Source organism: Rhinatrema bivittatum, chromosome 19 (assembly GCF_901001135.1).
Source record: "Rhinatrema bivittatum chromosome 19, aRhiBiv1.1, whole genome shotgun sequence".
Classification (NCBI taxonomy): Eukaryota; Metazoa; Chordata; class Amphibia; order Gymnophiona; family Rhinatrematidae; genus Rhinatrema; species Rhinatrema bivittatum.
The window spans coordinates 34,732,291-34,760,244 of NC_042633.1; the positions used below are offsets into that span (position 1 = coordinate 34,732,291).

The window sequence follows — 27,954 nt, forward strand, 5'->3', positions numbered from 1 at the left end:
CTGCTCCTTGTCCCTCTTTTCCTGTCTTCCTCACCCCTCTTTCCCCCTGAACTCATCCTCCCTGCCCAGTCTGACCTTAATCCTCTCTCTCCTCCTTCGGCCCAGTCCTCTCTCTTAACGTCTTCCTCTGCAACCCCAGTACCCCCTTTCTCAACCCAGGAAGCCCTATAGCACTATCTTTCTTTACCCCTGTCTCACATGTCAGCGCGCCGTCAGGTCCCTCCCGTGGCCTGATTTTCCCCCTCCATTAGTCTCCTACATCCTGCAGTCCACGCAGGCCAAGGTTTATGTTGACGTCTGGACCAGAGGCCGCCTGGCTGCGTCTCCAACCTCATGCATTCCAATGCTGTGGGGTTGGAATCAACCACATGGACACTGTTATTTTTGTATAGAGTAGATTTTAAATTTATACGGGGCCCTAATCCAGGGCACTTTTGAATTAAGAAAATGCTAGATAATGTAAGAAACAAAGTGGAAGAGCATAGAGAAAATTTACCAAAAAGCTCAGTTCCTAAAAACAAGTTAGGAGATTCATTTTCAAGGTGGTTGAGTGGGTATTATTTATTGGATATATTAGGGGGAATTTATTTCATCGATAGGGGGGCCAAGAAGGAAGCTGAGGGGGGATATGATGGAGGTCTTTAAGATCATGAGAGGTCTAGAACGGGTAAATGTGACTCGGTTATTTACTCTTTCAGATAATAGAAAGACTAGGGGGCACTCCATGAAGTTAGCATGGGGCACATTTAAGACTAATCGGAGAAAGTTCTTTTTCACTCAACGCACAATTAAGCTCTGGAATTTGTTGCCAGAGGATGTGGTTAGTGCAGTTAGTGTAGCTGGGTTCAAAAAAGGTTTGGATAAGTTCTTGGAGGAGAAGTCCATTAATGGCTATGAATCAAGTTTACTTAGGGAATAGCCACTGCTATTAATGGCATCAGTAGCATGGGATCTTCTTAGTGTTTGGGTAATTGCCAGGTTCTTGTGGCCTGGTTTGTCCTCTGTTGGAAACAGGATGCCAGGCTTGATGAACCCTTGCTCTGACCCAGCAAGGCAAGTTCTTATGTTCAGTATGGGGCTGTAACGAAGAGCGGCAAGTGCTTGGAAATATGAGCAATATGCTGTTTGTGAAGCAGAAGGCAATGAGATGGATCATAAGAGCTTAAATAGAGAAGAAAGGTGAGTGAAGTGGGGGGGGGGGGGGGGGAGACAAACCTTTGTAAGCACTTGAATAAAGGTAAGAATTTTTAACAGGCCTCAGAATTTTACAGTTACCAATGCAAAACAGCAAAAGGTGCAGAGGCATGTGCGTGACAAGGGAGGCGGAAAGTTAAGTGTGCGTCCAAGTTTTGAAGAACCTGAAGGGTGCAGACTGAAGGAATCAGGCCAGGCTGACGAGAAGAGCACTGCAACAGTCAAGATGTGATGAGGAAGAGAGCAGCATACGTCCATTGAAAGAAATGGATGGATTTTGCAGGTGTCATAAAAGTTGGTGACTGAGAGAAGGATGGAGCACAAGTTAGGTGAGAAATGAAAAATAAGGATAGGTCAAAAGTGATACTGGGGTTCCTGGCAGAATCATAAAAAGGCAGGTGAAGCCTCAATAGTTTGGCAGGAAAACAGAAAGTTGTCAAAGTCTTTGAAGAGAAGACACGAGAGCCCATCCAGTAGACCATGAATGGAAGGCAAGAGGTGAGAAAGACAGAGGGTGAAGTGGAAGAAAAGAAAAAAGACACCGATGCATTTCAACATCAAAGCAACAAAACATGCACCCATGTTTAGAAATAAAGGGAACTAATACCAATGCGGTGGATGGAAAAGAGAAATAGAACGCCAACAGAATCTCGAGGGAGCTCCCAACAGATAGAGGAGGGTCAGATCTGGCAGTGTTCATGGTGATGTAATAATATGATAGGCAAAGGGCAAGGCATTACAGTGTCAGGCAGCCGAAAGATTGTGAAGAATAAGAAGGCGGTCATTGAGAGGTGCTAGAACTGTTTCAGTGCCACGAAATGGACAGCGGGGGACATTGATGAGGCTGAAGAAATGAAGTCAAAAGGAGTTGATGGTGGACAACCCCTTCTAGAACCTTGGAGAGAAAAAGAAATAGGGAAATCGTGTGAGACAGTATCTCCTGGGTTTGAGAATTCTTGGAATTTGGTTTGCTTTAGCTTAGGACAAAAGATGGCTTGTTCCTCGAGTTGAAGAAAGACGCAGAGTAAAGGGAAGAGCTGGACGCAGTGAGCGGATAGGATAATAGAACTGTAAAGTTAAGAAGATAGAAAGGGGTAGGGAGAAGGTCATTGTGAGAGGTGGAAGGTTTAGAGGCTGAGGTTAAGCTCATGAAACTCATTAGCTGAGTGCGGACTGAAAGAGAGGAGGTCAGTATTAAAAGGGAGGGTGGTCGGAGGAACGGTTGATTGGAGAGAAGGATGAAAGACTGATCTTTTTTCTGGGAAAAAGATATGGAAGGAGTTAATAAGAGTAGGAATGGGAGAGGAAGAGGGCAAAGGAGTGAGCTAAATATATGAAAGAGAATCAGGCATCGCTAGAAGACAGGGAGAAGATTGTGGGTGGTTCGGGCATGAAAAGGGGGTACATAAATTGATTGCACTATTTACAGTCTATCACTGTTTTGATAAAACAATAAAGATCACGCACCTGGTGAACAGTGTCGGGCTTTGGCAACTTATGAGCTACGATGCGTCACGCTGTGCACGGAATCACCCGAGAAGTGGCGGCCTGCGAGCTGGAGAGGCCAAGGTTCAAAAGCCTGCCTTTGGCCAGATAAGAAAGAAGCAACTCCAAGGCAGGCTCAAGTTCTGGCCAGCTAAGTTATCCAGCCTCGTGTGGCCAGATAACTTGCTATTTAACCAAATATCTTCAAAAGATATCCAGTTAAGTAACAATGTGAAAAAAAAAAAAAAAGATGTGGAATGGGCCCGTGGCTCCATTCTCCACCCCACCCCCACCACCTCAAATTTCATAAACGGCCCTGCATCCCCACCCTGCTACCCCTCCTAAAAATAAAAAAAAAATTAAATGTTGTAGCGTCTGAAGGTCTGGCCCCCATCACCCCCTTTCGTTTTTAAAATAAAAATCAAGCTGCCACCTCCACTTTTTACCTACCCCACAACCCTTATATGTCCAGGGCCATTCTCTGCCTCCTCTCCCCACCCCCCCCAACCACCACCGTTCTCCATTTAAATTTTGCCCATCTGAACTCCTTCACCTGCATGATAGTGAGGCGGATAAAACCAGAGGCGTTCCCGCAAGCGGGAGCGTAACTTTTTAGAGCGGATTAATCACCGATAGTCAGCGTTATCTGGTCCTGCTGAAGGACTATCCTAAAGCGATCCGGGCAGTTTTGACTTTACCCGAGTACATGAAGCGGAACAACACATATATCTCGTTCTGTTCCGAAAACTGTCCGGGTAAAGTTGCTTAGATGATGTTCTCGCTTCCCCTGCCGAATCATAATCTGCGCAGGTTATTATTTCCCTCCTTGTGCGTTGTTGATCCCCGAACTTACTTTGAGCCAGCTCAAGGGCTGGCTCAGTATCACCCGGCTTCTGAATACTGCCCTATATAAAATCGGTAACGGGAGAACGAAAGGGAAGCGCAGGAAAAGTCACTAGTAACAGGAGGAGCCGAAGGGGAACCTTCCCGAAGGGACGAGGGCTTTCGTCAACTGGCAGGAGGAAGAGCTCAAAGGGGAGCGTGGGAAAGGGACAGCAATTCCCTATAAATAGTAACCGGGGGGAGGGGGGGTGCCAAAAAGGAAATGCCCCTGAACAGCTCCCCCCCGGGGAACAGGGTTTCCCTTCCAGAGCAGTGACTTTTTTTTTTGTTTTCCCCCATTTCTGTAGATCTGCAAGGACAAGAACTCTAAAAATATTTTAATTAATATCTGTGTGTTTTGCCCATGACACATGAAGCTGAGACTTCATGCAGCTGGTGCTCGGAAAGTGTGTCACTAGCTCTCCTCTCCCCTGCGTCCCTCCCTCCCTCCCTCCCTCCCTCTCTTTTTACTGCTAGCTAGGAGCAGAGGACAGGCTCAGAATTATCCAGCCGAGCTTAAAAGACCTTTTAAGAAAGCCGCAGCTCCGGCGCTCCAGCAGTCTAATGCACAAGAGACATCCAGTCAACACTAAACAATCTGACAGCCGAGAGACCTCCAGCCGCTACAGGAAGCAAGCAGGCAGTCTCACATGAGCCCTCCCCCCCCCCCCCCTCCTCTCCAGCTCGAGGTCAGAGCAGTCTACCACCATGCAAGGGATCCTCCATCCCCAATACTGAGCAGTCAAACACACACAACCCCCCCCCCCCCCCCAATCCCCATCCACGTCCAGGACTAGCAATCCTAAGCCAGTTACAGGTTTGCTTTCACCAAAGATCAGATGGGGGTGTCCAAAACCCACCTTCATTCACTCTTGCCTTCATGGTTGAGTTTTGTAATGCCTTTTTTAATGATGAAAGTACTCTTTGCTTATGGGTAACAACGGGCCAGATGTTACTACGCTGTAATACCCACAGTCAGGGCTCTTGTGGATTTGGGTAGCAACTTCAAGCAGAGCACCGGGAAGTCAGGCAGACCAGCTGTGGCCTCCAGAAAACTGTGAGAGAGTCAGAGCATTTCCCCCCCCCGCGCTGAATGCTCTCTGCAGGAGCCTCCAAAAGGCCAGATCCACCTGCTCCATCCCAAGACCCTAGTCCTCTGCTCCCGATACCTTTCTTCAGAGACTGACTCCCAAGCTGTGCCACTCACCTACGCAGACCGGGCGAGGGACGCCAGTTCACCTGGAGCGTTACACCGGGTGACATCTGGTCGGATACTGAGAGCCTGTAAACACTCTTTACTAATGCACCGTACTCACAAGCAGTGTTTGCCTTTTATTATTATTTGTAGTGATTTATATGCATCCATTAGTGACTTATATACTGAATACCTGGGTTTTGCTTGTATTAATGCCTTGCACAATATACTGTATACTATTTCGTAACATATCGTACTGCCTTCTGGTATTAGTCATTGCTTCCAGTATCAATCCAGCTATATTACATATACATAGGCACAAAATGGGGAAAACCCTTTAATAGATCCGGCCCAGTGAAAGCAGAAAAGGGTGTGTGACTTATCTGAGCATGGAGTAAGACTAGGGAAGAGGTATGGAGAGGGGGCATATGAGTTAGGGAGTATAGAGAAGGGGGGGGGGAGAGAAGCCTATGGGTAAGGGAGCGTGCAGAAGAGGTATGGAGGAGGCAGGGTAGTACGGAGAAGCTCTGCGGTGAGGAGACGGTGAGTAGGGGCTGAGGTGAGTATGGATAAGGGAGTAGAGAGGGGTACACAGGAGTGCAGAGAGAGTGAATTACAGAAAAAGAACGGGAGAGGACATTATAGGAGGGGCATAAAGAGAAGAGGATAGGGATAGGAGGTTACCAAGACAGAGTATGGATGGGAGCACCTTGAGGGTGCTTCTGGGAGTGAGGAAAACAGAGCCGCTTACCTGTTTAACAGGTGTTTGAGGGCCGCAGGGTGTGAGAAAGGTTATCTGACAGAGCCCAGCCCGGTCCACCTGCATCGTGCCCCTCGTTTCCTTCATAGCTGGCACAGTGAACAGGAAGAAGCAGCTCCGAGGGGAGGCTTACATCCAGCTGCACTCGGGGAACACCTGATACAGGTAAGCAACACTGCTTTCTCCAAGGAAACGGTTGCATCTCCCAAGAATGGTGTGAGGATGAGCTGACGCTTCTTGGCTTTGGCTCGATATGCGTTATCACAGCTGCCTCGCTGCTGGTACCGAGGCAGCTGTGAACCCTCTGCTTTCTTCAGGTGGAAGGAGCTGGTGCTTTCTGGGCCTTAGGCGAGCTCGTTCTTGAGGGAGGGGGGGTGGGATCTATACTCTCTTGACGTCAATGCCCCGCTAGCAATCGGCGCAGATCCTGGGTTCCCTCGATGCTGATGGGAGCTTATCCGTCAACTTCTAGCTGGGAATAATATCCTCCAGGGGTCATCTTCCTGCACACGCAGCACGCCAAAAATAACATAGTCCTTCCCCAGGAAAGAGCGCATCTATTATGGGAACATCGGGGGGCACTTACTGCAGCCACCGACCTCCACCTGCCGGGACAGCAGGCAGTAAACTAATGAGGCAAAAAAAATCAAATGACTCCGTTCCCAGACTGATGCCACCCGATTGCACCCAGTAACCCCCACCACCCCCCCCAAAAAAAATAAAAGAAATTGAGTGACAATTGAAGGAGCGAAAACGAGAGAAGCACCTGGGCCCCCACGTGTAGAAACGGTGTTTTAAGCAACTCTGTTCCCCACGAGAGAGAAAAAATTGTGACCATGGGACTCCACAGGAGAAAAATAAAAACCCTAAACTTGAGGGGGGGTCCCGTGCGACACAGGTAGGACGGCGAACGCCCGGTCAAGCGCGCCCACGCCAGGCTGCGTTGGGTGGCGGCTTCCCGCTACTGCCGCAAACTTAACACCTCGCTTGGCCTCGTAGAAAGGGAACTACAGGGAGGGCAGATTTAGGAAAGGTGTGGGGAGGGGGAGGCAGAAGCAGAGATAGGAGTGAAGCCATGGGGGGGGGGGAGGGGCGCGTGGTGTTTCTGCCTTTACGGCCGCGCGGCTCCTTCCGTGTCCGGGGGGGGGGGGGGGGTGGCGGGATGCCTGCGCCGAGTTCTCCCTGCACCTGAGTCTGAAGTTCAGTTGGGTTCACGGAGTGGCGTTGAGGTGGGTGGGGGAAGGAGGTTTGCGAGCGAGTAAGATGGGCAAAAAGACGTAGCGGGAGTGTGCGCCCTACACTGCCGTACTGTCCCAGCAAGATTGAAGAATACAGGGTGCTTAAGCAGACCTGATTGCGGGGTGGAATCACACCGGTATTTTCTTTTTTTTTTCTACTGGTAATTCTTTTTTTTTTTTTTTGCCATCTACAGTCCAGAAAAGATTTTAGGAAAACCCTACAGGTTTTTGGGGTTTTTTTTTTTTCCTCGGTATCACTAGGGCAGGAACTATGAAACCGGGAGGGGGAGGGGGGTACCTCGAGAGCCAAGCAGCTTCAGCGCGGTGCCCGAGGAGCGCACACCTCCTACACACCCCCGCCAAAATAATAATAAAATTAAAAAACAACCAGCCCACACACTGCCGAATGCTGACCAGGTGGAGGCATTTGCTTTCCAAGTCCTGGCTTTTGAGCGCTGGGGGGAGAGACTGCAGAGCCTGACTCGAGGGCTGCGAGTGGGCTGCAGGCTGTCGTTTGTATGGGCCGCGCGCCGCGCACCGGCACAGCGCGGCGCGCGGGTTTACCCGGGGTAGAGTGTGGGAGCGCCTGGGGTAAGTGCTGCGAGGGGGAATGGTAGCAGGCGCAGAGCGCGCTCGGCCTGGCGCTGGGGGGGGGGGGGGAGAAGAAAAGAGGCGGCACGGGGGGGGGGTGCCCGTCGCACACAATCACAACGGCCCTGAAACGTTATTAAACCACAGAAAAGACAGCAGAGGAGGAGGAGAAACAGAACCAAAAAAAGACATGGGGTTTTTTTTTTCTCTCTCTCTCTCTCTCTCTCTTCATCTTGTCGTTTCCATGGAAACCTTTTAAGCCAACTTCTCAGGAAGACAAAAATCTTTTTCTTTTTTTTTTTTATATGCAGAGACTAAAGAGACGGGAGATTTCATGCATGTGCCGAAGGTGTGGACAACTGACATAGAAATCTCAACAACGGTATTGAAAAATGTAAAAATCCCCCCCCCCCCCCTCCCCAGCAAATAAGATAATTATTCTGAAGAGAGATTTAGGGGGTAGGGGGAGGCTGAATTGTCCGTTTTAGCAGGAAGTGATGTCACGGTTGTCCCAGGTCGTCGTGCACTGTCACCTGCAGCTTAGTATCTCTGCCCCGGTCTCCGTGCCTCCTGCTCAGGAACTCCCATCCTCACCCTCCCTCCTTCATTCCCCTCCTGAGACCTCCTTTTCCCTCTTCTCTCCTGAATCCGTTCCTATATTCTGCTTTCCAGTTTCCACAAGTTCTCCTGTCTGCTACGAAATCCACCCCCCCCCCCTCACTCCCCCATCTTTAATCCTAGATGATCTGCATTTTTATGCCTCCTCCGAGGTTCTCTCCGTTTCAGGCCACTCCCTCCGCTACTGCACCTGCCAATACCTTGTCCTCCCCCCCCCCCCCCCCCCCCCACACACACCCTATTTTATCTTACTAGATACTGGAAATAAGTCAGCATACACACGACCTTGAGAGAGTGGGATTGGAGAAAAACAAAAAAAAGAAATGTAAGATAGCAGAGAAAGGGAAGCAAAAAAAAAAAAAAAAAAAGGAGTTGAATGGCCAAGAGACAGGTGGAGGAAAGATCATGAGGAGATGGTGATGAATATAGAAGCAAATAGGGGCTCATGAGAAAGTAAAAAAAAAACAAAACAGAAACGAGAAAGAGAAAACCTTGAGTACTGGGTGCTTTTCTGGTCTCTCCATCTAAAAATAAAAACCATATAAAGCAGAACTAGACAAGGTAACACAGAGAAAGGCAACAGAACCAATAAAGGGGATAGATCGGCTCCCTTATGAAGGAAGGCTGAACAGGTTAGGGCTCTTCAGCCTGGAGAAGTGACAATGAGAGTGAATAGGATAAAAGTTTATAGAAAATCATGAGTGAGGAGGAACAGGTCAACAGGGAACAGCTATTTATCCCCTCAAATAGTACCAGGACCAGGGGGACGCTCCGTGAAGCTAACAGAGAAGCAGATTTAAAAGAAAGCAGAGAAAGTATTTTTTTTTTCAGCCGACGCACAGTCAAGCTGTGGAATCGGTTGCCAGAGGATGTGGTCAGAGCATCTAGCACATCTGGGTTTAAAAGGGGTTTGGCCAGATTGCTAGAAGAAAAGTCCATAAACCAATATTAGCCAGGTAGATCTGGCGAAAGCCACTGGCCCTGTGAGCTAGGAACAGGAAACTGATCTACTCTTCAGTATCTGCCCGATAACTTGTGACCCGGACTGGCCCACGGGATGCTGGGAACTGACGGACCTTTGGTCTGACCCAGCATGGGATATCTCATGACAGGCCACAGCACAATAGCAGAAGAGATTGAAGAAGGGTTAGGGAAGTAGAACTGGCTGTAGAAAATTAATTTGGCTTCAAGGTCAACACAGGTCCACTGAGCTCAGCCCCACTGCAAAACTATGCGTGCCTGATGTATTTGTGGTACCGCAGGAGGAGGCAGTAAATCCTGCAGTAGCTCAGTCAGGGAAGAGGCCCCCCAGGATGCGAAATGGGATTAATACGTTATTTATTTGAAAGACTTCAATCCCCACACTATCGCCAAATCAAGGCGGGTTACGAGGTAAACATGCATAAAATCATATAAAAGCACAGAAACATGCAGGAAAAAAAAACAAAACCAAAGGCAAAGGACACTTGCACCTTGAGAGCGGAATTTACCTAGTATACAAATCGGAGATGCGCCCAAGACCTAAAAGTAATGACGAACGCTGCTGTACCCATCCTAAAAGCAGCTGCTACTACTAGTGCTCTGCTAATCAAGGCTCGGCGGAGGCTCGTCCGGTAACGGAATTCCATCGTATTTTTCTGCAGCAGGGGTCAGGAAATTCCCTGTGAGTTTTTCGAGACCCCTAGGTGGGCAGGCCTGGATTTATCAAGAGGCACATTAGGCCTATGCCTAGGGCTAGCAAAAGAATCTGGGGCTGGGTGAAGCAGCAGGCCTTTGGGCTGTACTGAACCTCGCTCAGCTGAGAAAAGCCTTCTGCAGCCCTCTCCTCCAAGTGCAGAGAATTGGGGGGGGGGGGGGGGGGGGGGGATGAGGGATGAGGCTGGGAGGAAGAGAGCAAAGAGAAAAAAAAAAGTTATTTTCCCCGTTCTGGCCCTTCCCCTTCTGTCTTGGGTAGGGAAGAGCAGGAATGGGGTGAGGCCAGGGCACGTGGAAGGGAGCATAGAAAAGCTACTCTGCTCTTTTATCCAGTCCCTTTCCTCCTGGGACATGAGGGGAGAAGATGAGCCTGGAGCCTTGGAATTTCTTGCCCCCTGTTTGGGGGGACGGGAGGAGGGTGCTACATCACCATCAGCGCCTAAGGGCAGCCAAGTCCTAAATCTGCTATTGTCTGCAGGCTAAAATACCTCTCGTTAGCCCAACAGGAAAAGTAGCCAACAATAACACTGTACATGGCATCTGAAGAAGGAATCTATGGACGTTGATATTCAAAAGATTCCTGCCATTAAAATTAGCATTTAGCCTTCTTAAATCTTAACCGGTCAAAAATTCCCTCTCCCATTCCCCCCAGCTGTCTAGCAAAAGTTGTGCACACAAAATTGCCGTGCACACACGGATTTTGCTGGGCAAAAATGGGGCCAGGGTTTTCCAATTTAGCTGGCCAACACGACAGTCAGTGCTAACTGGGCTAAATCTGCCTGCATCATTCTGGCCGTGCAAATGGCAGGCCTGAATCTAATCATCTAATGACAAATACGGAAGCGTATACAACTTATCAATGATAATACACCGATTCTTTACTCAACGCTTCTACAGTACAAACAATTTTTATAATGATCAAAAGTAAATATTACTTATTAAACAACACATCCTACTATGATATTCCACAATTCTTATTTGCTGCAGTATCCTCAACTCAACCACACTCGCCAACAGCATTCACTCACCACAAACAATTCACAAGCCACATCAAAACCCCTCGATAAAAAATACTAAATGCGCAATAAATAAGAATTGTGGAATAGCATAATAGGATTGATTGATTGATTTATGCCTCATTGTTTGATGAGTGATATTTACTTTTGTTTATTATAAAAAGTCTTTGCACCGTAGAAGTGTTAATTAAAGAATTGGAGTATTATCATTGGCAGTTGTATACTATTCGGTGTTTGTCAGTAGGTGTTTTCCATACAGGGCAGCAGGGGCGGCCGGGGGTGTTCTATAGTGTTTTTTCTATACTGAATCTAAGCATGCCAAGTTGAGGCATTGCCGTTGTCGCATGCAGTCAACCGTAACGCCCTCTTTGCTGGCTTTCCCCCAGAACCAATCAAGAAACCTGGAGGGCATTCAGAACAGTGCAGCAAGGCGTTGTTCTACTTTGGGGTACAGTGTGTGGATTAGCCCTGTTTCCTCTTCATTACGCTGGTTTGCCATTGAAATGTTGCTCACGCTTTAACCTGCCGATGCTAACCTTTAGAGCTAAGAACGGCCTTGCCTCCAAATGGACAGGGTTTCTCCCTGTATACCAGATCAACGGCACTGGGGGATAATTTTCAAGAGCTTTTTACACACTTAAAACTGGGTTTTACGCATGTAAACGCATTTTTTGTGTGTAAGTGGACTTTTGAAAATTGCTATAATAAATGCCACCGAATTGTCCATAGGTTGGACGTGTGTGAGTACACTCTACACTTTTGAAAATCGCTATGCTCGTTTGTTACATTTACACATATAAACAATTGCGTCCAAAACCTGTAATTCAACGCCGAGAGGGATATGCCAAAGCGGGCATTCAGGCGGAGCGTTGAAGACCTGGATACCTTAGCCGGCTTGTGAAGGTTAAACGGGTAGCCCTAATACACTAAGAGGCTGATGCAATACAGTGCGCTCAGCCCTGGCGCACAGTCTGCCGCGGGGCTGGATGCGCATTTTGGATGCGCTAGAACACCTCCCGGTGCCATGACGGGATGAGCGCATCCGAAGCACGCGTCCAAACCAGCCGCCTAGTTCATAGCGCTCATCACAGGAAAATGCCATGCAGGCGAGGCTATTAAGCTATTACTCTCGATGCAAAAAATAAAATCGCCGCACACATTTCAACAAGCGAAACTTAATGCCAGCCCCAGAGCCGGCGTCAAGTCTTCGCACGCTCCAAACCGCCACAAAAAAAAAAAAAAGCCCAAAATACTGCTTTCCTGTGGTTCCTCCTACTTCGTTTCGTCCCGATACTAAGGCGAAACCACAGGAAGCATCGTGAAAAAAAAGAAAAAAATCAGGTTAGGAAAACGGACGCTTGTTAATTGGCCATCCGTTCTCCTAACCGGCGCACAGCCACATCTCCCGGGGCCATGGACGCACCAGAGACGCGCAATTTGCCCCTAGGGCAGATCATTTGCCTGTTGCATCGGGGGATGTCCGCGCGTTGAAAGAACGCGAGCCCAGTCTGGATGCACGGGGGGTTTTTTTTTTCGCGCTCGATACTGCATCGGCCCCAAGCCGAGGGAGCAAGCAAAGGATCTGTTTGGTTGGCTCTGTATGAAGGCGATCCAAAGGGGAGTTTTATCATTTTAATTTAAGTTATGATATCGAATTGCTTTCGGTCTTTAGCCATTAATGACACCAGTTTATTGCATTTATTGACTGATAATGATTGTGTTAGTACGCTCAATAGTTACGCTGTATTACGTTGTGTTCATGAATTAGTTCTTCTTTGCGCGTCGAACGTCGCTGTGGCCATGCTAAGGAGGAGCCATCTCTGCCTAGGATAAATGCATAAACAGTCCGCCATCGAAACCAGCCAGTGAGTTATGGCTGAATAGCCGGTCCGAGAGTAACAGGTACATTTACCTAGTTATCTCACTCTCCTTGCGGTCTTGAAAGTCCAGTTAATCCCACCTCCTCCCCCCCTCCCCCAAAAAAAAAAATATCCAAAAACGTTTGGGTTCTGGTTTTACAAAACCAAAAATAAAATAAGATCAGAAGGGGGTATTTTGGGGGCTGGGTTTGGCAGAACATACAATGAGACGTTGTGAATGAAAGAAGAGGCTAATGGTAAAAGTTTTTTTTTTTTTTTTTTTTTACAACAAACAGAGAAATAAAGCGCTGGAATCCTCATTCACACAGGCATGCAGCGGGAGCCTCTAAAAAGCCAGCGCAGCTACCTTCTGCAAACACTTCAGGAAGTGACTAGGAATGCCAGATTCAATGCGGGGAGAGGAGGAAGCAGAAGGCGGGGCTGAAAAAGAGAGAGAAAACGAGAGAATGTGGAGAAGAGAGAGAGAGAGAGATTGTGTTCATCTTTTTCTGCACCTGAGACGGAATTCAGCCAGAACGAAAGCAGAAGTAACCCCAAGGCCAATAAAAATGCCAAATAATCTCCCATAGCCTGCGCCAAGGCCCCATCCCACCCCCAGGATTTCCAGTCGCACTCCTTCCCCCATTGCTCACGTGGGGAATTTGAGCACCGAAGGAATGTATTTAATCATTAGACGTAATTACATTGCAGCAGAGCAATTGATAGACAGAGGCACGTGGGTGGTGAGAGAGAGAGAGAGAAAGGGAGAAGAAGAGTGCAGTTATTTTTAAAGCCTGCAAGAATGTTTCCTTGGACTGGCTTGCTAGCTGGAGAAGGAAACAGGGAATCTTTTCGTACCATTTCTCCTAAAAACCCTAGATGCAATCTGCCCTCCCCGTTCCTGTTTCCAGGGAGCGCCATATGCGACCTGAAAGCAGCTCGGGAAAGGGAATTCAAGGCATGACAACCGAGGAAAAGAGAAAGGGATGAAGCCCTGGCAGTGACACTTCTGGAGGTGGCACATGGAAAATATGCCATCCAATGACAGAGAGACAGGATGCCCGCCAACCTGCTCCGAAAGCTTGGCAGAACAGACTAGGGCAGGGAGGGTACAGCCAGATAGTGTGAAGAAGGTCATGGATTAACCTCAGAACTCCAGCTGGGATGCAGGGGGAATGAAATATATTCCATGATCCAGACTTCCAATAACAAGGCAAAGAGAGGAACTCACGGTCACTTGGGATTTCAGGATATCCAAGGAGATAGGTTTTCAGTAGGTGCCCCTGTGTCCCATCCACATCAATGACAGACATCCTGAAAACCCATCAGGCCAATGGCTGGGGGTGCCCCCAGGACCGCTATGGGAAGCCTTGTGCTAGACAGCTGGAAGAACCAAGCCCTTCAAATGCTTGAGATTTCCATCTACGCTCTACTTAAAGCTAAACGTTCAGCAGTACACCAGGGTGGAAACTGTTTTAGGGTGCACTTTGTTTCCGTTTCCCAGCCACCCATGCAATGCTTTGAATGCATCCTGCCGTCAAGTCTGCCCAGCTCTCTGATCATGCCATCTCCCTCCTCTCAAACAGTTTGTCCTATCTTCGTTTACCTAAGAATATTCATACCCAGGGTGGGACTCTCACTGAACTCTTAATCTTGGCTAAAACAAAACAAAACAAAAAACCCACAAATCAATATTCCAGGATCCTGTATCTCAGGGCTGCCTGTCGTTCTACTCTGTTCTCCTCCTGTATCCCAGGACCTGCCTGCTAGTCTACCCTGCTCACTGGTATTTCAAGATCTGCCTATCCTTCCATCCTGCTCTCCCTCCTGTATCCCAGTACAACTTGGCCACCAATCCTGCTCTCCTCCTGTAGCCCTGGACCTGCCTGCCGTTCTGTCTCCCCGCTCGTCCTGCATATCAGGATGTCTATCCTTCCATCCTGCTTCTCCTCCTTTATCCCATGATCTACCTGCCATTTTATCTCGTATCCCAGGGATTGCCTTCCATTTCCATCCTGCTCTCCCTCTTGTACCCACCGACCTGCCTGTCCCTTCTAGCCTCGCTTTCCTCCTGTATTTTGGTGCCTGCCACTCCATTTCACACATCCTATAATCCAAGGCCAGTCTGCTGGTTATCCTGCCTTCCTCTTGCATTGCAGGGCATTCTGTCTTTCTGGTGTCCTCTCACACATTTCTTTGCCAGGGTTTGGGTCATTATTTATTCATCAGAGGGTTGTTGGTTTTTGTTTTTTTTGCCCACAAGTTTCCATCCTGCTTCTCCTCTGATGTCTCTGTTGATGCTGTTGCTCAGGTATTCACATATGCTAATCCAGAACCATTCCTCCCCCTCATGCTACAAGAAACAGGCCAGGGATATTGTCCTCATCCTGAAGAGCGATGCCCTCTCTGTGTTGTACAAGAAGATAAAGAAGGGTCGTATTTTGTTAAAGGTTTTAGAGAGAGGAAGCTTTTAAGAACTGCTTGTCCAAAACTGCTGTCTTGACATAAAGCATTTTCTAGGCAGTAACGAGCGGTGAAGGCGTAAGAGATACCAAGCGGCAATACTCTGCGATATCTTCCTTGGAAGCAGAGCGAAGATGGACTAAGGAACCTGAAGTCAACCCGGCCTGTTATGCTTTTATTTTGTTGAGAAGCTGTTGTCCTGACCGAGCATAAAAGTAGGAAATGCAATCGTAGATCCATGTGGAAAGAGATCATTATGTAACCGACTGGACCTGAAGGAGATGAATTGTTGAGATGATCTTCTATAAGGATTTGTTCTCTCCAAATAGAATAGTAAAGCTCTCCTGCTGTCCTAGGTTTGAAGGACCTGTTCGCCTTCACCGCTCAGAGGTCTTGGAAAAGTGTTGGTAGTACAAATGCACCGATTCAAATGAAACTACTTTAGGCAGAAAATTTCACAACAACTCTGTTATTGAAGATTCGGGTATACGTAGAAAGTGAAACTAGAGCTCGTAGCTCGCTTACTCGGAAGCCACAGCTATCAGAAATAAAACTTTTTTTTTTTTTTTAGTTCTGATGTGGCCAGAGGGCTTGAAAGGTGGTTTCATGAACTGAGCCAGAACTATATGTAGATCCAGTGGAGAAGGAGGATCCCTGATTGGGAAACGAAGATGATTTAGGTCTTTCATGAATCTGGCAACAGTAGCCGGCTGAGAAGTAGGAATCCCCTCTGAATTCTGATGTTGTGCTGCCCTAGCACTCAGATGATCGCTGACCAAACACGTTTTCAATCCTGATTCAGAAGATTTGGCTATACTGAGGCAGAAGGGGGTCACTTAAAGGGGTCCTGGTTGGCACATGAACATCAGATAGAAAATCTTTTTTATTTGAAGCTGTAAAATCTTCTAGAGGAGTTTTTGCTTGATGCTAGGATAACCTTGCTTACTTCAAGAGGTAATTGCATAAAAGACTAATTGATTTTCAGCATCCAGGCAGTCAGAACCAAAGACCAAAGGTTTGGATGGAGAAGATTGCCATTGTACTGAGTGATTAGGGTTGGGAATATTTTAAACCTTATTGGTTGATGAACAGCTAGGTGTTGAAGCCAGGGAAACCAAGTTTGATGTGGCCAAAAAGCACTTTTGAAACCATTAAGCCCTTTTCTCGTCTGGATTATGTCGGCTGTGAGGGGAATCAATGGAAATGCATAAAGCAGTCCTTAGTGCCATGGGATTGAAAAATTGTAGGTCACTGGACTTCTCCTTGCTGGTCTTTTGGAACAGTAGATGGGAACTTTGTTGTTGAATGGGGCTGCAGCATTACCCATTGTTGAAACAGTTCTTCCACTCTCTATGTTTCCATTCACCATTCGTGTGGTTGTAGTTGACAGCTTAGTCGGCTATCTGGTTCTATTTTCCAAGATGATAGACAGCTATCAGGTTCATCCCTTGAGAAATTGCACATTTCCATGTCTTGTAGGTCTCGTGTCCAAGGTTGAAAGAGCCTATTCCTACTTGTTTGTTAATGTTGTCTGTCTGAATTAAGACCACTCTTTTTAACCAGGTATTGACTTTTAAAACACTGAAGATCGCTCTCAGCTCCATAAGAATTTCTATACTGGGTAAGATCAAAGGGCTATCAAACCCAGCATTCTGTTTATAACAGTGGCCAACCCAGGTCACAGGAACCTGGCAGGATCCCAAAAGGTCGACAGATTCCATGCTGCTTATCCCAGGGTTTATGTCTAACAATCTTTTGTGTGGAAACCAAGACCCTTAAGAAGGAAGATTGTTTAAATGGGTTTCATATCCCTGATTGGCAGCTTCTATGGTTATTATTGTTTGAAACTGAGGCTAGTGAAAAGGTTGAACTTTTGAAAGGATTGAAGGATTCATCCACCAAGTAAGAGAGTGGATGAGAGAGTTGGAGATATGGATTTTGTGTGATTGTGGTTGCAAGTGCTAGTTCCATTGGTATTTCGGATTTATTTATTTATAAAATTTATTGACCACTTATCAACTTTTCTAAGCGGTTTCCAGTTAAAACATCCATAAATATAACCAATAAGACTAATCCATCACAGAGAGTAGGAAAAAAATCGAAATGCAAACGACACAAAAACTGGGAAGAAAAAATAAAATGATACCAATGCCGATGGAGCAAGAACTCACATCCCTTCACCACAGCAGAAGAAAAAGACCGAGGAGGCTCGTGTGGCCACCCCATGCATGTTCAGACAGATCTTCTTGGTCTTTCTGAGCGCTGAGAGAGCGTTTCCACCTTCGTACCGCCAGACAACAGTAGCCCACTCGTATGGCCGATTACATCCTGCTTGCAGAGGAACGTGTGCACCCCTACTGCTATGGAGATAGCATGGAACAATTCATATTTAAAAAAAAAAAAAAAAAAGGGAGTCTTTTCCCTGAACTTGCTGGGGCTGGAGATGATGCAGAGGCAGCACTCACAGCCCCCCAGAAAGAGGAAGACAACTCCGGGTCATCGCACCACACTGACTCTTAGAGATCAATGTCTGCTGCCATTTGTCCGTTTAAGTTCAGGCTTAACCGGGCAAATAGGATTTGAAACTTCTTGCTAGCTGATGGCCTTCCAACTAATCCCCCTCCCATTATATTGTTGCCCCCCCCCCCCCCCCCAATTTTTGTTTCCCCCAGTTAAGTCCCCCCTTTTCCAACTTATCTAGTTTTTACTCTACCTATGTGTTCTCTCTTGTTGCTTGTTCATTGTAAAGGCAATGCCTATATATTCCCGGTTATAAGTTATCTGTAAACCGACACGATGTGCAAACGGTTGTCGGTATATAAAAATGTTTAAATAAAATAAAATAAATAAATAATCCAGCTAAGTAGTTGGTGGGATAAAACTTAGCCAGATCTATAATTAGAGGTTCCACCCTTATGATTAGTGGGGAGAAGGTTTTTGGAGTGGGATGGTTCTAAATATACAACTGTTGACACTGTGTTTCATATAGGGTGGCTCTCCCATGTAGACGCAATGCATGGAAGAGCCATCTATGCTGTCAATAAAAAGACTTAAACTATAAAATTTAGCCAGATAGCTTGGAGGCACTCCGGGGGCATTTATGGGTGGAGCTAAATTAGCCAGATAAGCTAGCCCACTAACTCCAATTCTCCGGAAGATACCGTTGAAGAGCAGTCCTAAAGTTAGCCGTATACGCTGGTGCAGCTACGCCACTGAATATACCGCAAAAGTTAGTCAGATAAGTTTGTCCGGCTAACTTTGCTGGCCAGACAGCGGCTGAAAATGGACTCCCTAGTGACCGGATTCGGGAGTCACGATTATTATGCTTTGGAGGGAACCGTGACGCATGATCCCTGGCCAAGGACTGAGCAGGCTGGGAGAAGCAGGGGTTATAAAAACAGAGGGATAAAAAGCCTGAGTAGCTGTGAACGAGGGCTCTTCAGGCCGAACCCCAGTCCTAGTTCTGATCATGCCGAAGTATAAAAGAGCAGGAAGAAACTCAACTGTCCCGAAAGAAACTTGACTGTTTGACAAGTTTCATCCCTAAGGCCCTTACAACTTCTTCAGAATGCTGCTGCCAGAGTTCTGACGGGTAAAAGAAAATTTGATCATATCTCACCCGTACTCAAGCAATTACAATGGCTCTCAATTGAACAAAGAATCGAATTTAAGATCCTTTCAACTTTACAGAAAGCAATATACAAAGCAGACTACACCGCACTTGATGACATCATTCATATCCAGTACTCTCCACGCACAACAAGATCAACTAGTAAACTACAGCTAGTGATTCCATCACTCCCTCTTGCTAAACTCTCGTCCACCAGAAACAGAGCCATTTCTATCATCGGCCCAAAACTATGGAACTCCTTACCTCAGTTCCTCACCTCCCAAGAAAACCCAAAATCTTTTAAGAAAGAACTAAAAGCCTGGCTCCTCTGCCAATCTCATACTGACAGCCTGCACAACAATCTCAAAACTTAATCCCACAGCTTCCCATATTTTGTCATTTATTCCCCCTCTGTCTAATCTTCCTGTTTCCTAAGATATCTAAGTCTATTTTTTCATTATACTTGAACTCAGTCTATTTAATGTACCTATCCTTTGGTACATCTTATCTGGTTTATGCTCAATGTGCTTATCCTTTGGGATATCTTGCCTTGTTCATATGTTTGACATGACAGTTCTCAGATTGTTAATTGTTGTTTTTTCTTCAATGTTCAATAGTTTTATGTAACAGGTTGTTATAATTTGTAAACCGGAGTGAAGGCTACTCTGCTCTACCTCGGTATATAAAAAATGCTAAATAAATAAAATAAAAATAAATAAGGTATTTTTAATCTGAATTGATCCACCATCTTGGTGGTGAGCTCAGGCCCTTTGCTTTAGATTTTGTTGGGTTTTTTTTTTTGCTTATTGCACTATCTCAGGAGCAGCTCTTGGTGCCAGGTTTAGTAAAAAGTAAACGCTCCAGCAGAAATAAGAAGCTTGAGCCATGGGGGGTGTTATTAAAGTGCATCTCACTGCTTTTCAGCACCACGGACCGGACAGCTCCCGTGGCAGACAGGTGGACAACGCTGGGGATTATCAGCGCCTTTCAAAAACGTTTAAAATACGCAGCAGAACCTCAGGGCTGGCAAAATGGTGCACCGAGCCACGAATTGCTTTTTTTTTACCTAGGGGGGCACAGCTCGGTCACGGACTTGGCACCAGCTTCCGGGCTTCCTGCATCCCCAGCTAAAAATACCCAAGCACCATCCCCCTCCCCACCCCCCCCCCAGCGCTGATCGGCCTCCATCAGACCCAAAGCTAGGAGATTTATACAGACAATGAAAGCATTCAGCTCCACAACTGTTTCAATAAGCAGAGTGTTTTATGAATCGAGACAGAGACTGCTCTCACTGGGAAGAATGCACAGTTCCTTATTTTAGCCTGTAGTGTGGGAGGGAGATATGTGTAATGTGACAGCACCATGGAAGAGTAGAAATGCTTCATTTTTTTTTTATATATATATATATATATACGACATCGGGAGCGCCAGTTTTCTTCTTACCGGATAGAAGGGTCCTTTTTGAGGGCATTTCTTAATAAACACAGTAAAGCCAGCACCAAGTCACACGGTGCATAAATCCTCCTGACACTCAGCCTCCGCTTACAGGGGGACAGGGTACGGCGGTGTCGCTCTCCGGGACACGCCCGGCCGTGCGGTGCACCGACGTGGCACAGGGAACGGGAGAAGCCAGGCCTTTTCAGGAGAATCACAACATGCCTGCTTACCTTTCGAAAGACCGATCTTGAAAGGGAACGGGTTAACCTGCTACTTCCCATCCTTTTGCTTTTGACGGATTTATACTTTTTTTTTTTTTTTTTCTCCAGATCTGCTGCTTGCCTGAGATTAGTCGGGGGGGGGGGGGGGGGGGGGGGGAAGGGATCCACACCGACCCAACCTGCATCCGCTCTGTCCAGGCCAGCGCTGAGACCCAGTTCCTAGCTGGACCCCACGGACATGTGTCAGTACTTTCCTTTCAAGCTCGCCCGCCTCTGCCAACTGAGGTCCCTTCTGCCTTTGAAGGAAGAGGAAACAGGAAAAGGCAAAATATCTAGAAAGCATCTCTTCGGAACGCGGCAGTCGGAATCGGCCGCTCTTGGGAGCCATCCACGCGGCATCGAGAGCAGCTCCGCGCGCGCGCGCGCGACCCTCAGGCGGCGGGAGCCGGCAAGCGGCCTGCCGCCGCACGACGACAGAGGGGAGCAGAGCGGTTTTGGAGGGAGCCCGTGCGCGACGTTTGCGATGCGTTCCCTACGGGGGGGTGCGTCCGGCCCGGGCGGGCGGCGGCTCGTTGTCGAGGGGGGGGGGGACGGGGACACGGCCACCCACCCCTTTTGGAAGCGAGCCGCCGCAAAGTCCGCGCCCTAAGATCGCCGGCGGGCCTTCGCGCCCCTCCCGCTCGCCGGGTGGGCCGAGCCAGAGCAGAGCAACGCGGGCGTTTCTGAAAGCGGAAAGGACGACATTCAAAGCCGGTTCCTATGGGGGGGGGGGGGGGGGAGGAGCAGCGCCGTCCCTTTGAAAACCGCAAATCTGCGTTGCGTGAGCGGATAATTATGTGCGTGAAGTCATGCGCCTGTCGCAACGGAGGGGGGGGAGGGGAGGGGGCGCCGGGGCAGTGGGGGATTACCGCACACGATGCGGGCGATGAGAAAATCGTTCCCCATGGATTGAGATTCCCTCAGCCACCAAATACCGACAGGCCAGGGAGAAGCCATAGTGGAGTTCGTGTTTAGCGGGAGGGAGCCATGAGAATAACCGAGGAGGCCGAGGCAGTGAAGTGCGCCCAGGTTACCGACTAACACCCGATGCAGTAAAGGGGGATCGGCGCCTCCAAAATGCACGCCTAGGCAATCGTGTGGCCGATCGCGCTCATGACGTGTAAATTCCACGTCGACGAGGCTTATCGGCTATTCACCTCCCTGACGCTGTAAATCCCCGGGTGCCCAACGCACACACCTCGTAACGCGACAAATTTAACGCCAGCCCTGGAGCTGGTTCCTCCACAAAGATCTGCTGCTTTTGGTGATCAACAAGAAAGAATTAATGAAACGGATCTATTACAAAAAAAAAATAAATAATAAATTTCTGGATGCACAATATTCAATGCTCCAGGCCAGTTTCACGGCTTGGGCTGTGCATGTACACTGTGCGTCCAGAAAAACATTTTTTTTTTTGGGTAATAGATCTATTGCATTAATTCTTTCTTGAGCGCCCATAGCAGTTGTGTTGCGCGCCAGTAGCAATGTGTAAGTGCACCAGGCACGACTCCCGAGCGCCCGATGCAATCCGAGCGCCAGGGAGGCACAATTTCTCCCTGGCGCGTCCCTTTTAACGCACCAGCTCATTTAAATATAGCATCGGGCAACCCAGGAGGGAGCTGGCTGCGTGCGCATTAAAAAAAAAAAAAAAAGCAGGGCGCCCGGTTTGGACGCACATCTTATCGCATCGGCCTGCGAGTGCATACCCAGCCGCCGTGTGCATTTGCGTGTCAAGTACCAGCGCACATCTCCCCTTGGGTCGTTCAGCACTCGTCCAGTACATATCAGTCCAGGCCCCTCTCCTGCCGTTTTCAATCCCAGACCATTCCAGTTGGGAAGGGGGTGTCTCGACTGGAGCCTCCGCATCCCTGCTCGGTGACAATGCCCCCCCACCACCATCCCCCCCACCAGGCCTGGCTGCGAGACCTTTAAAGGCGGCACCCGCGAGACAGGGCGTTCCCCCCCCGACAAGAGCCCTGCGTCTGTGATGTTCTAGAGAGTTCCTGGTACGTTCCAGAGTTTCCCCCCCTCCACCCCCACTTCCCCCTTCAAGGACCTGTTTGCAAGAAGCACTCCATGTATGAAGTTTAGGCCGCAGGCAAGTATTATAGTCACGCAACCGGGGGCCTGCACACGCTGTCCTGTGTTTGGCTAATCGGGCTCTTTGGAGCGATCTGGAAGGAAGCAATAAGAGGCCAGAGCCCTCCGGCGTCCCTGAGGACAGAAAGGTCTGACGAAGGGGGAGTACATGCAACGGGGTATACAATTCAGGGTTTCTCCACCCTCTCCTGGAGGCACACCTGGCCAGATGGGTTTCCTGGGTTTCCACGATGAATATGCATAAGATAGATTTGCATACCCTGGGCCTCCAGCGCATGCCACTCTCTCTCTCTCTCTCATGCATATTCATGATGGATATCCTGAAAAACCAGACTGGTTGAGTGTGCCCAGAGGGTCGGGGTGTAATCTGTCACCGGGCCGAGTGTTCAGGGTTACAAGGAGGGAGGAGGAGGGGGGGGGGGGGGGCGGGCAAGAGGGCAGACAATGCTGTCGGTACCGTGCTCGGGCGCCTGTCGGCCTTCGACGGGAACGCTGACGGTGCGACGAAGGAGTTTATTTCTGCCGGACTCGCTTCTCCGCTCACGAATCAGCAAAGGGTGAACCTGGGCGAGAGAAAGAAGAAGCCGAGACACACAGATTAAAATGCAGGAAGTGACGGCAGAGGCGGACCCCCCTCCCCTCCCCCCCCCCCCGGGGGGGCCCATGTTAGCCTGCCTCATTTTCCTGCCAGATCATAACAACCGAGACCCTACCCGATCTCAGATTTGTGTCTCTGCAACCTCTGCACCCATCTCGGGCTTTCTTGAATTCTGTTAACTTATTTGACACCCCCCCGCCCCCCACACACACACACACACCCTGCCACCCCTACCCGTTCTGAAAGGCTGTTCCATGTCTTTCACTCTCTGTGTGAATAAATGTCTACTGAGTCTTATATCCTTCAAGCCCCATAATGTGATCCCAATTTTGTAGACGTTTCCTTCCACTGGAAAATACTTAACTCGGTGCACATTTGACAACTTTGAAGCGTTTGAATGTTTTCTGAGAGACTGTACTGAGAAACTGAAGTCATCCACCTAATGAGAGACTGCAGTGATTCATCTGAAAGACCACACTAAGAGACTTAGACCATGAGTCAGAAAGACTGCGCCGAGATTGCCTTCATGTATCTAACAAGTGACCAGGCTGAGAGACTGGATTTTGTCCACCTGAAAGCCTGCAGAGAGAGACTGACATTATCCAGCTGAGACACTCAGACCAGACTGCACTTGGAGCCAGATATTATCCGTTAGAGAGACTGCGCTCTGAGACTGACATCATCCATCTGGGATTTTGTACTCTGCAATTGCCATCACCCATCTAATGAGAGATTGTATTGAGAAACCAACATCATCAATAAGAGAGACTGCACTGCATCCCAGGATCATCCATCTAATGAGAGACAGCACTGAGAAACTAAGATCATCCATAAGAGAGACTGCACTGTATCTCAGGATCATCCATCTAATGAGAGACTGCACTGTATCTCAGGATCATCCATCTAATGAGAGACTTCACTCTGAGACTGACATCAACCATCTAAGATACTGCACTCTGCAATTGTCATCATCCATCTAATGAGAGACTGCACTGCATCTCAGGATCATCCATCTAATGAGAGACAGCACTGAGAAACTAAGATCATCCATAAGAGAGACTGCACTGCATCCCAGGATCATCCACTTAATGAGACTTCACTCTGAGACTGACATCAACCATTTAATGAGAGACTGCACCGAGAGACTGAGATCATCTATAAGAGAGACTGCACTGCATCTCAGGATCGTCCATCTAATGAGAGACTGCACTCTGAGACTGACATTATCTACCTAATGAGAGACAACACTGAGAGACTGAGATCATCCATAAGAGAGACTGCACTGCATCTCAGGATCACGCGTGTAATGAGAGCCCTCGCATGACCCTGAACTGCCCCTGTGCCCTTCCCAGGGAGAGTCTGCAGAGAGACAAAGTCTGGGCCTTATTCCATGAGGACTGAAGGGGGGACAGGTCCTCTTTCACTAAGGCCCTCTGGGCTTTGGCTAAACTCGGGGCTGGGCTGGACAAGCTGCTGGCTTTAACTCTTCCCACCGCTCCGAATGCCTCCAGTCTGTCTGGTTAACTGCCTGGCAGGACAAGTTGGTGGGGGGGGGGGGGAAGTTAGCCATAGACTTGATCTGGCTGACTCCGATATCCATAGGTGTCGTCCGTCCCCCCCCCCCGGATAACTTATTGGGCGAAACCTGCTTGTGTCAGAGAGCGGGCCCAGAGCTTATACAGCTGGCTAGGGCTTTATACCCCCCCCCCCAACACACGTTTTGTCTTTCTCCCCCGCGCCCCCCCCCCCCCCCCCGGGCAGGTCCTCTTCCCGTACGCACCTACGAGCAGAAAAAAAAACCCCAAACCACCGAGTGCAGGAGGGCAACGGTTAAACCTTGCCTGTTCTCCCCCTCCTCTCAGGCAGTGGTGGAAGTCTGGGGTTCATGGGCTGACTGGTTAATTATAATCATTACTCCCCATAGCTGCTGCACAGGGAATATTAATGCCCCTCTCCTCTCCAGCTGCCTCTCCCCCCCCCCCCCCCCCTCTCTTTAGTGAGCTCTGCCCTGGCGCACCGGGTCTCGCCCTCTGTCACGCGTTCGCTCTCACCCCCCCCCACCCACACCCTTGCTTTCTGTCTCAGGCTGTCGCCTCCTCCCCTATTCTATCTTCTTCCATCTTTTCCTGGTCTCCGTTCCTGTTTTCCTTAATCTCCTTCTCTTGCTCCCCCCATCTCTTACATTTTTTTTCCCTTCTCATTTTGTCATTTTTCTCCCTCCTTCCTCCCTCCCTCCCACTCTCCTGCTTTCCCTCTCTGTCTCTCTCTCTCTGTCTCTTCCTCCCACAGTTTTGCTTTTCCTCCACTGAGTCTCTCCCCCTCCCTCTCTCTCTCTTGCTTTCCCCTGAATCTCTCTTTTCTCGCTCTCCATCTGTAAAGATTTAATTCTCATGGCCACCCTACGGAGCCGAGAACACTTTCTCATCTGCAGGCCCAGCTTGTGTCCCTCCCACACGCCATCGGTCAGGATCAGCTTCCAAAAGGAGATACAAAAAAAAAAAAAAAGGAACGAGCTGAATTTTCCCCCAGACGCAAAGCACTGAGCGGCAGCGGAGGGAGGGGCCGCTTCCCGCACCTGCGGAAGGAAGGACGGACAAGCTCTCGGCACTGGCGGGAAAAATCCCAACCCTCCCCGCTACGCTGCCGACCCCCCCAGCTGGAAACGGTGACAGCTTGCAAAAAGTGCACTGGCAGAATGGCGGGGGTGGGGTGAGCCTGGCTTTCCCATAGCACTTCTTGCATTTTTGTGTTTTTTATTCCGCCTATCCGTATTGTCGGAGGGGGAAAAGATGGGAGCTGATTCCTCGCCCCCTCCCCCCAACAAAAAAAAGCCCCCAAAACACCCCTAATAAGGTCACTCCTAGAGTGCTTCGGGACATGCAGCCGGTCCCAAAGAAGTGTGAGGCTCGCAGGACCCCCCCCCCATGCGAGAGGGCCCCCAGACCCTGTGCGCCCGGTGAGATATCTCCCGACAGGGCCCCCCCCCCCTCCCCTTCCCGCACTTCCGGCCCCACAGCTCACGTCATGAGGCGGCGGAGGGGCGCGCTCTCACCTCATCCTCGTCGAGCATGAGCAGCTGGTTCCCAGAAATGATGCAGTATCGAGGGTTCCAGGCAGGGCGGTCATAGGGCGAGTGAAGGTAGGGCATTCGGTGCATCGGAGCTGCTCGCACATCTGCGGGGAAGGAAACAACAACAGCAACAAAGTCCATTACTGTACACCTCAGCTGGCCCAGCACAATCTGACGGGTCGCAAGGCCCGGAAGGTCTGACAGGATGACTGAAATCGCAGCTTTGGGGTGGGGGGAGGCTAAGAGTCACCAGATTTTACTTAAAAAAAAAAAAAAAAAATAGGGATGAAAGCAAATCATGGGGCGTCAGATTCAGTCTGCCCCAGTTGCCCTGCATTGGAGCAATTGTTTGTCGTAATACAAAGGGATTCCCTGGGGAAGATTAGCCATTGATTGGGGTGGGGGAAAGCCTAGAAGTCAATTTCGAATCACAGTCCGGGGATAGGATTTGACTGTTCTGCCTGCGAGCCGATTATTCGATCGCAAACCGCAACTGAGACTTTCTTAATACGATCCTGGGGAGGTAGCGTGTAAGAGTGAGGAATGATTAAATATACCCGTTAACCCTGACTTTTATTACTTTTTTTTTTTACATCTTTACATGGCGGTCAGGGCACCAGGTCTGCGGAGGGAAAGTCCAGGTCAACGCCGGGCTCCTCAGAAACCCGAGCCAAAGACCACAGGCCCCAGCGCGTCGGCACTACAGGCCTTGGAGCAGCTCTAGAAAACTTCCCTGCCGGGCCTGGGAGGCGACTGGAGAAGGAGACCCTGGATCAGCAGCAAAAGAAATCAGAAACCCAATCAGGCAACACCCATCTGCCCGTAAAAGAGGTCCGGAAACTGAACCGGACCCCTGGTGCACCGAAGGGACTGGAAACCCTCCGACCCCAGAGGACGAGCCCGGGGACCTAGAAGTCTAAGCTAAGAAAGATCCTTTACTGACACCTGAGGACGTCTGACTGACCCCCCCCCCCACACACACACACACATTCCACCCCACCTCCCCATCTACCACACAGAAAGAAATAATACAGAAGACAACAGATGGCTCCCTCCAGCCAGCAATGGAATTACCAGAGAATCAAAGAGAAAAGGAGATACTTAAAAAAAACAAAAAACAAAACCCACACAAAATGGCAGGAAACACAAAAAAATGATAGAAAAGCAAGGTTTCCATGACAACTGTGACAAACACACAGAAACAGCCATAACTAAATATCTGCAATGAACACATTCAGGAAATGATAACCCTCTGACATCAGCCTACGCCAATGCAAGGAGAAGAGACAAGAACCCCAGCATCAGCCTCCTCTGATACCCAGACCAGGAGACAGGAAACCCAGCATCATCATCCTCTGATACACAGACAGGAGACAGGAACCTGACACATCATCCTCTGATACACAGACAGGAACCCCAGCATCATCATCCACTGATACACAGACAGGAGACAGGAACCCCAGCATCATCATCCTCTGATACACAGACAAGAGACAGGAACCCCAGCATCAGCCTCCTCTCATACACAGACAGGAGACAGGAACCTGACACATCATCCTCTGATACACAGACAGGAACCCCAGCATCATCATCCACTGATACCCAGACAGGAGACAGGAACCCCAGCATCATCATCCTCTGATACACAGACAAGAGACAGGAACCCCAGCATCATCATCCTCTCATACACAGACAGGAGACAGGAACCTGACACATCATCCTCTGATACCCAGACAGGAGACAGGAACCCCAGCATCATCATCCTCTGATACACAGACAAGAGACAGGAACCCCAGCATCATCATCCTCTGATACACAGACAAGAGACAGGAACCCCAGCATCAGCCTCCTCTCATACACAGACAGGAACCCCAGCATCATCA

The 27,954-nt window shown here is 48.9% G+C and overlaps 1 protein-coding gene across 8 annotated transcripts in view; it reads right to left on the minus strand.

Annotated features, from left to right (window-relative positions):
• The window catches only part of SYNGAP1 (synaptic Ras GTPase activating protein 1), a 211,396-nt gene that overhangs the window by 124,503 nt on the left and 58,939 nt on the right, over window positions 1–27,954 (minus strand). For all 8 annotated transcript variants that reach the window (XM_029584372.1, XM_029584381.1, XM_029584373.1 and 5 more), the window contains exons 2-3: window positions 26,054–26,175; window positions 22,861–22,966 (exon numbers count right to left, since the gene is read on the minus strand). In XM_029584372.1, the coding sequence (XP_029440232.1) occupies window positions 22,861–22,966; window positions 26,054–26,158 (211 nt within the window). In that variant the 5' untranslated portion in view covers window positions 26,159–26,175. The remainder of the gene's footprint in view (window positions 1–22,860; window positions 22,967–26,053; window positions 26,176–27,954) is intronic.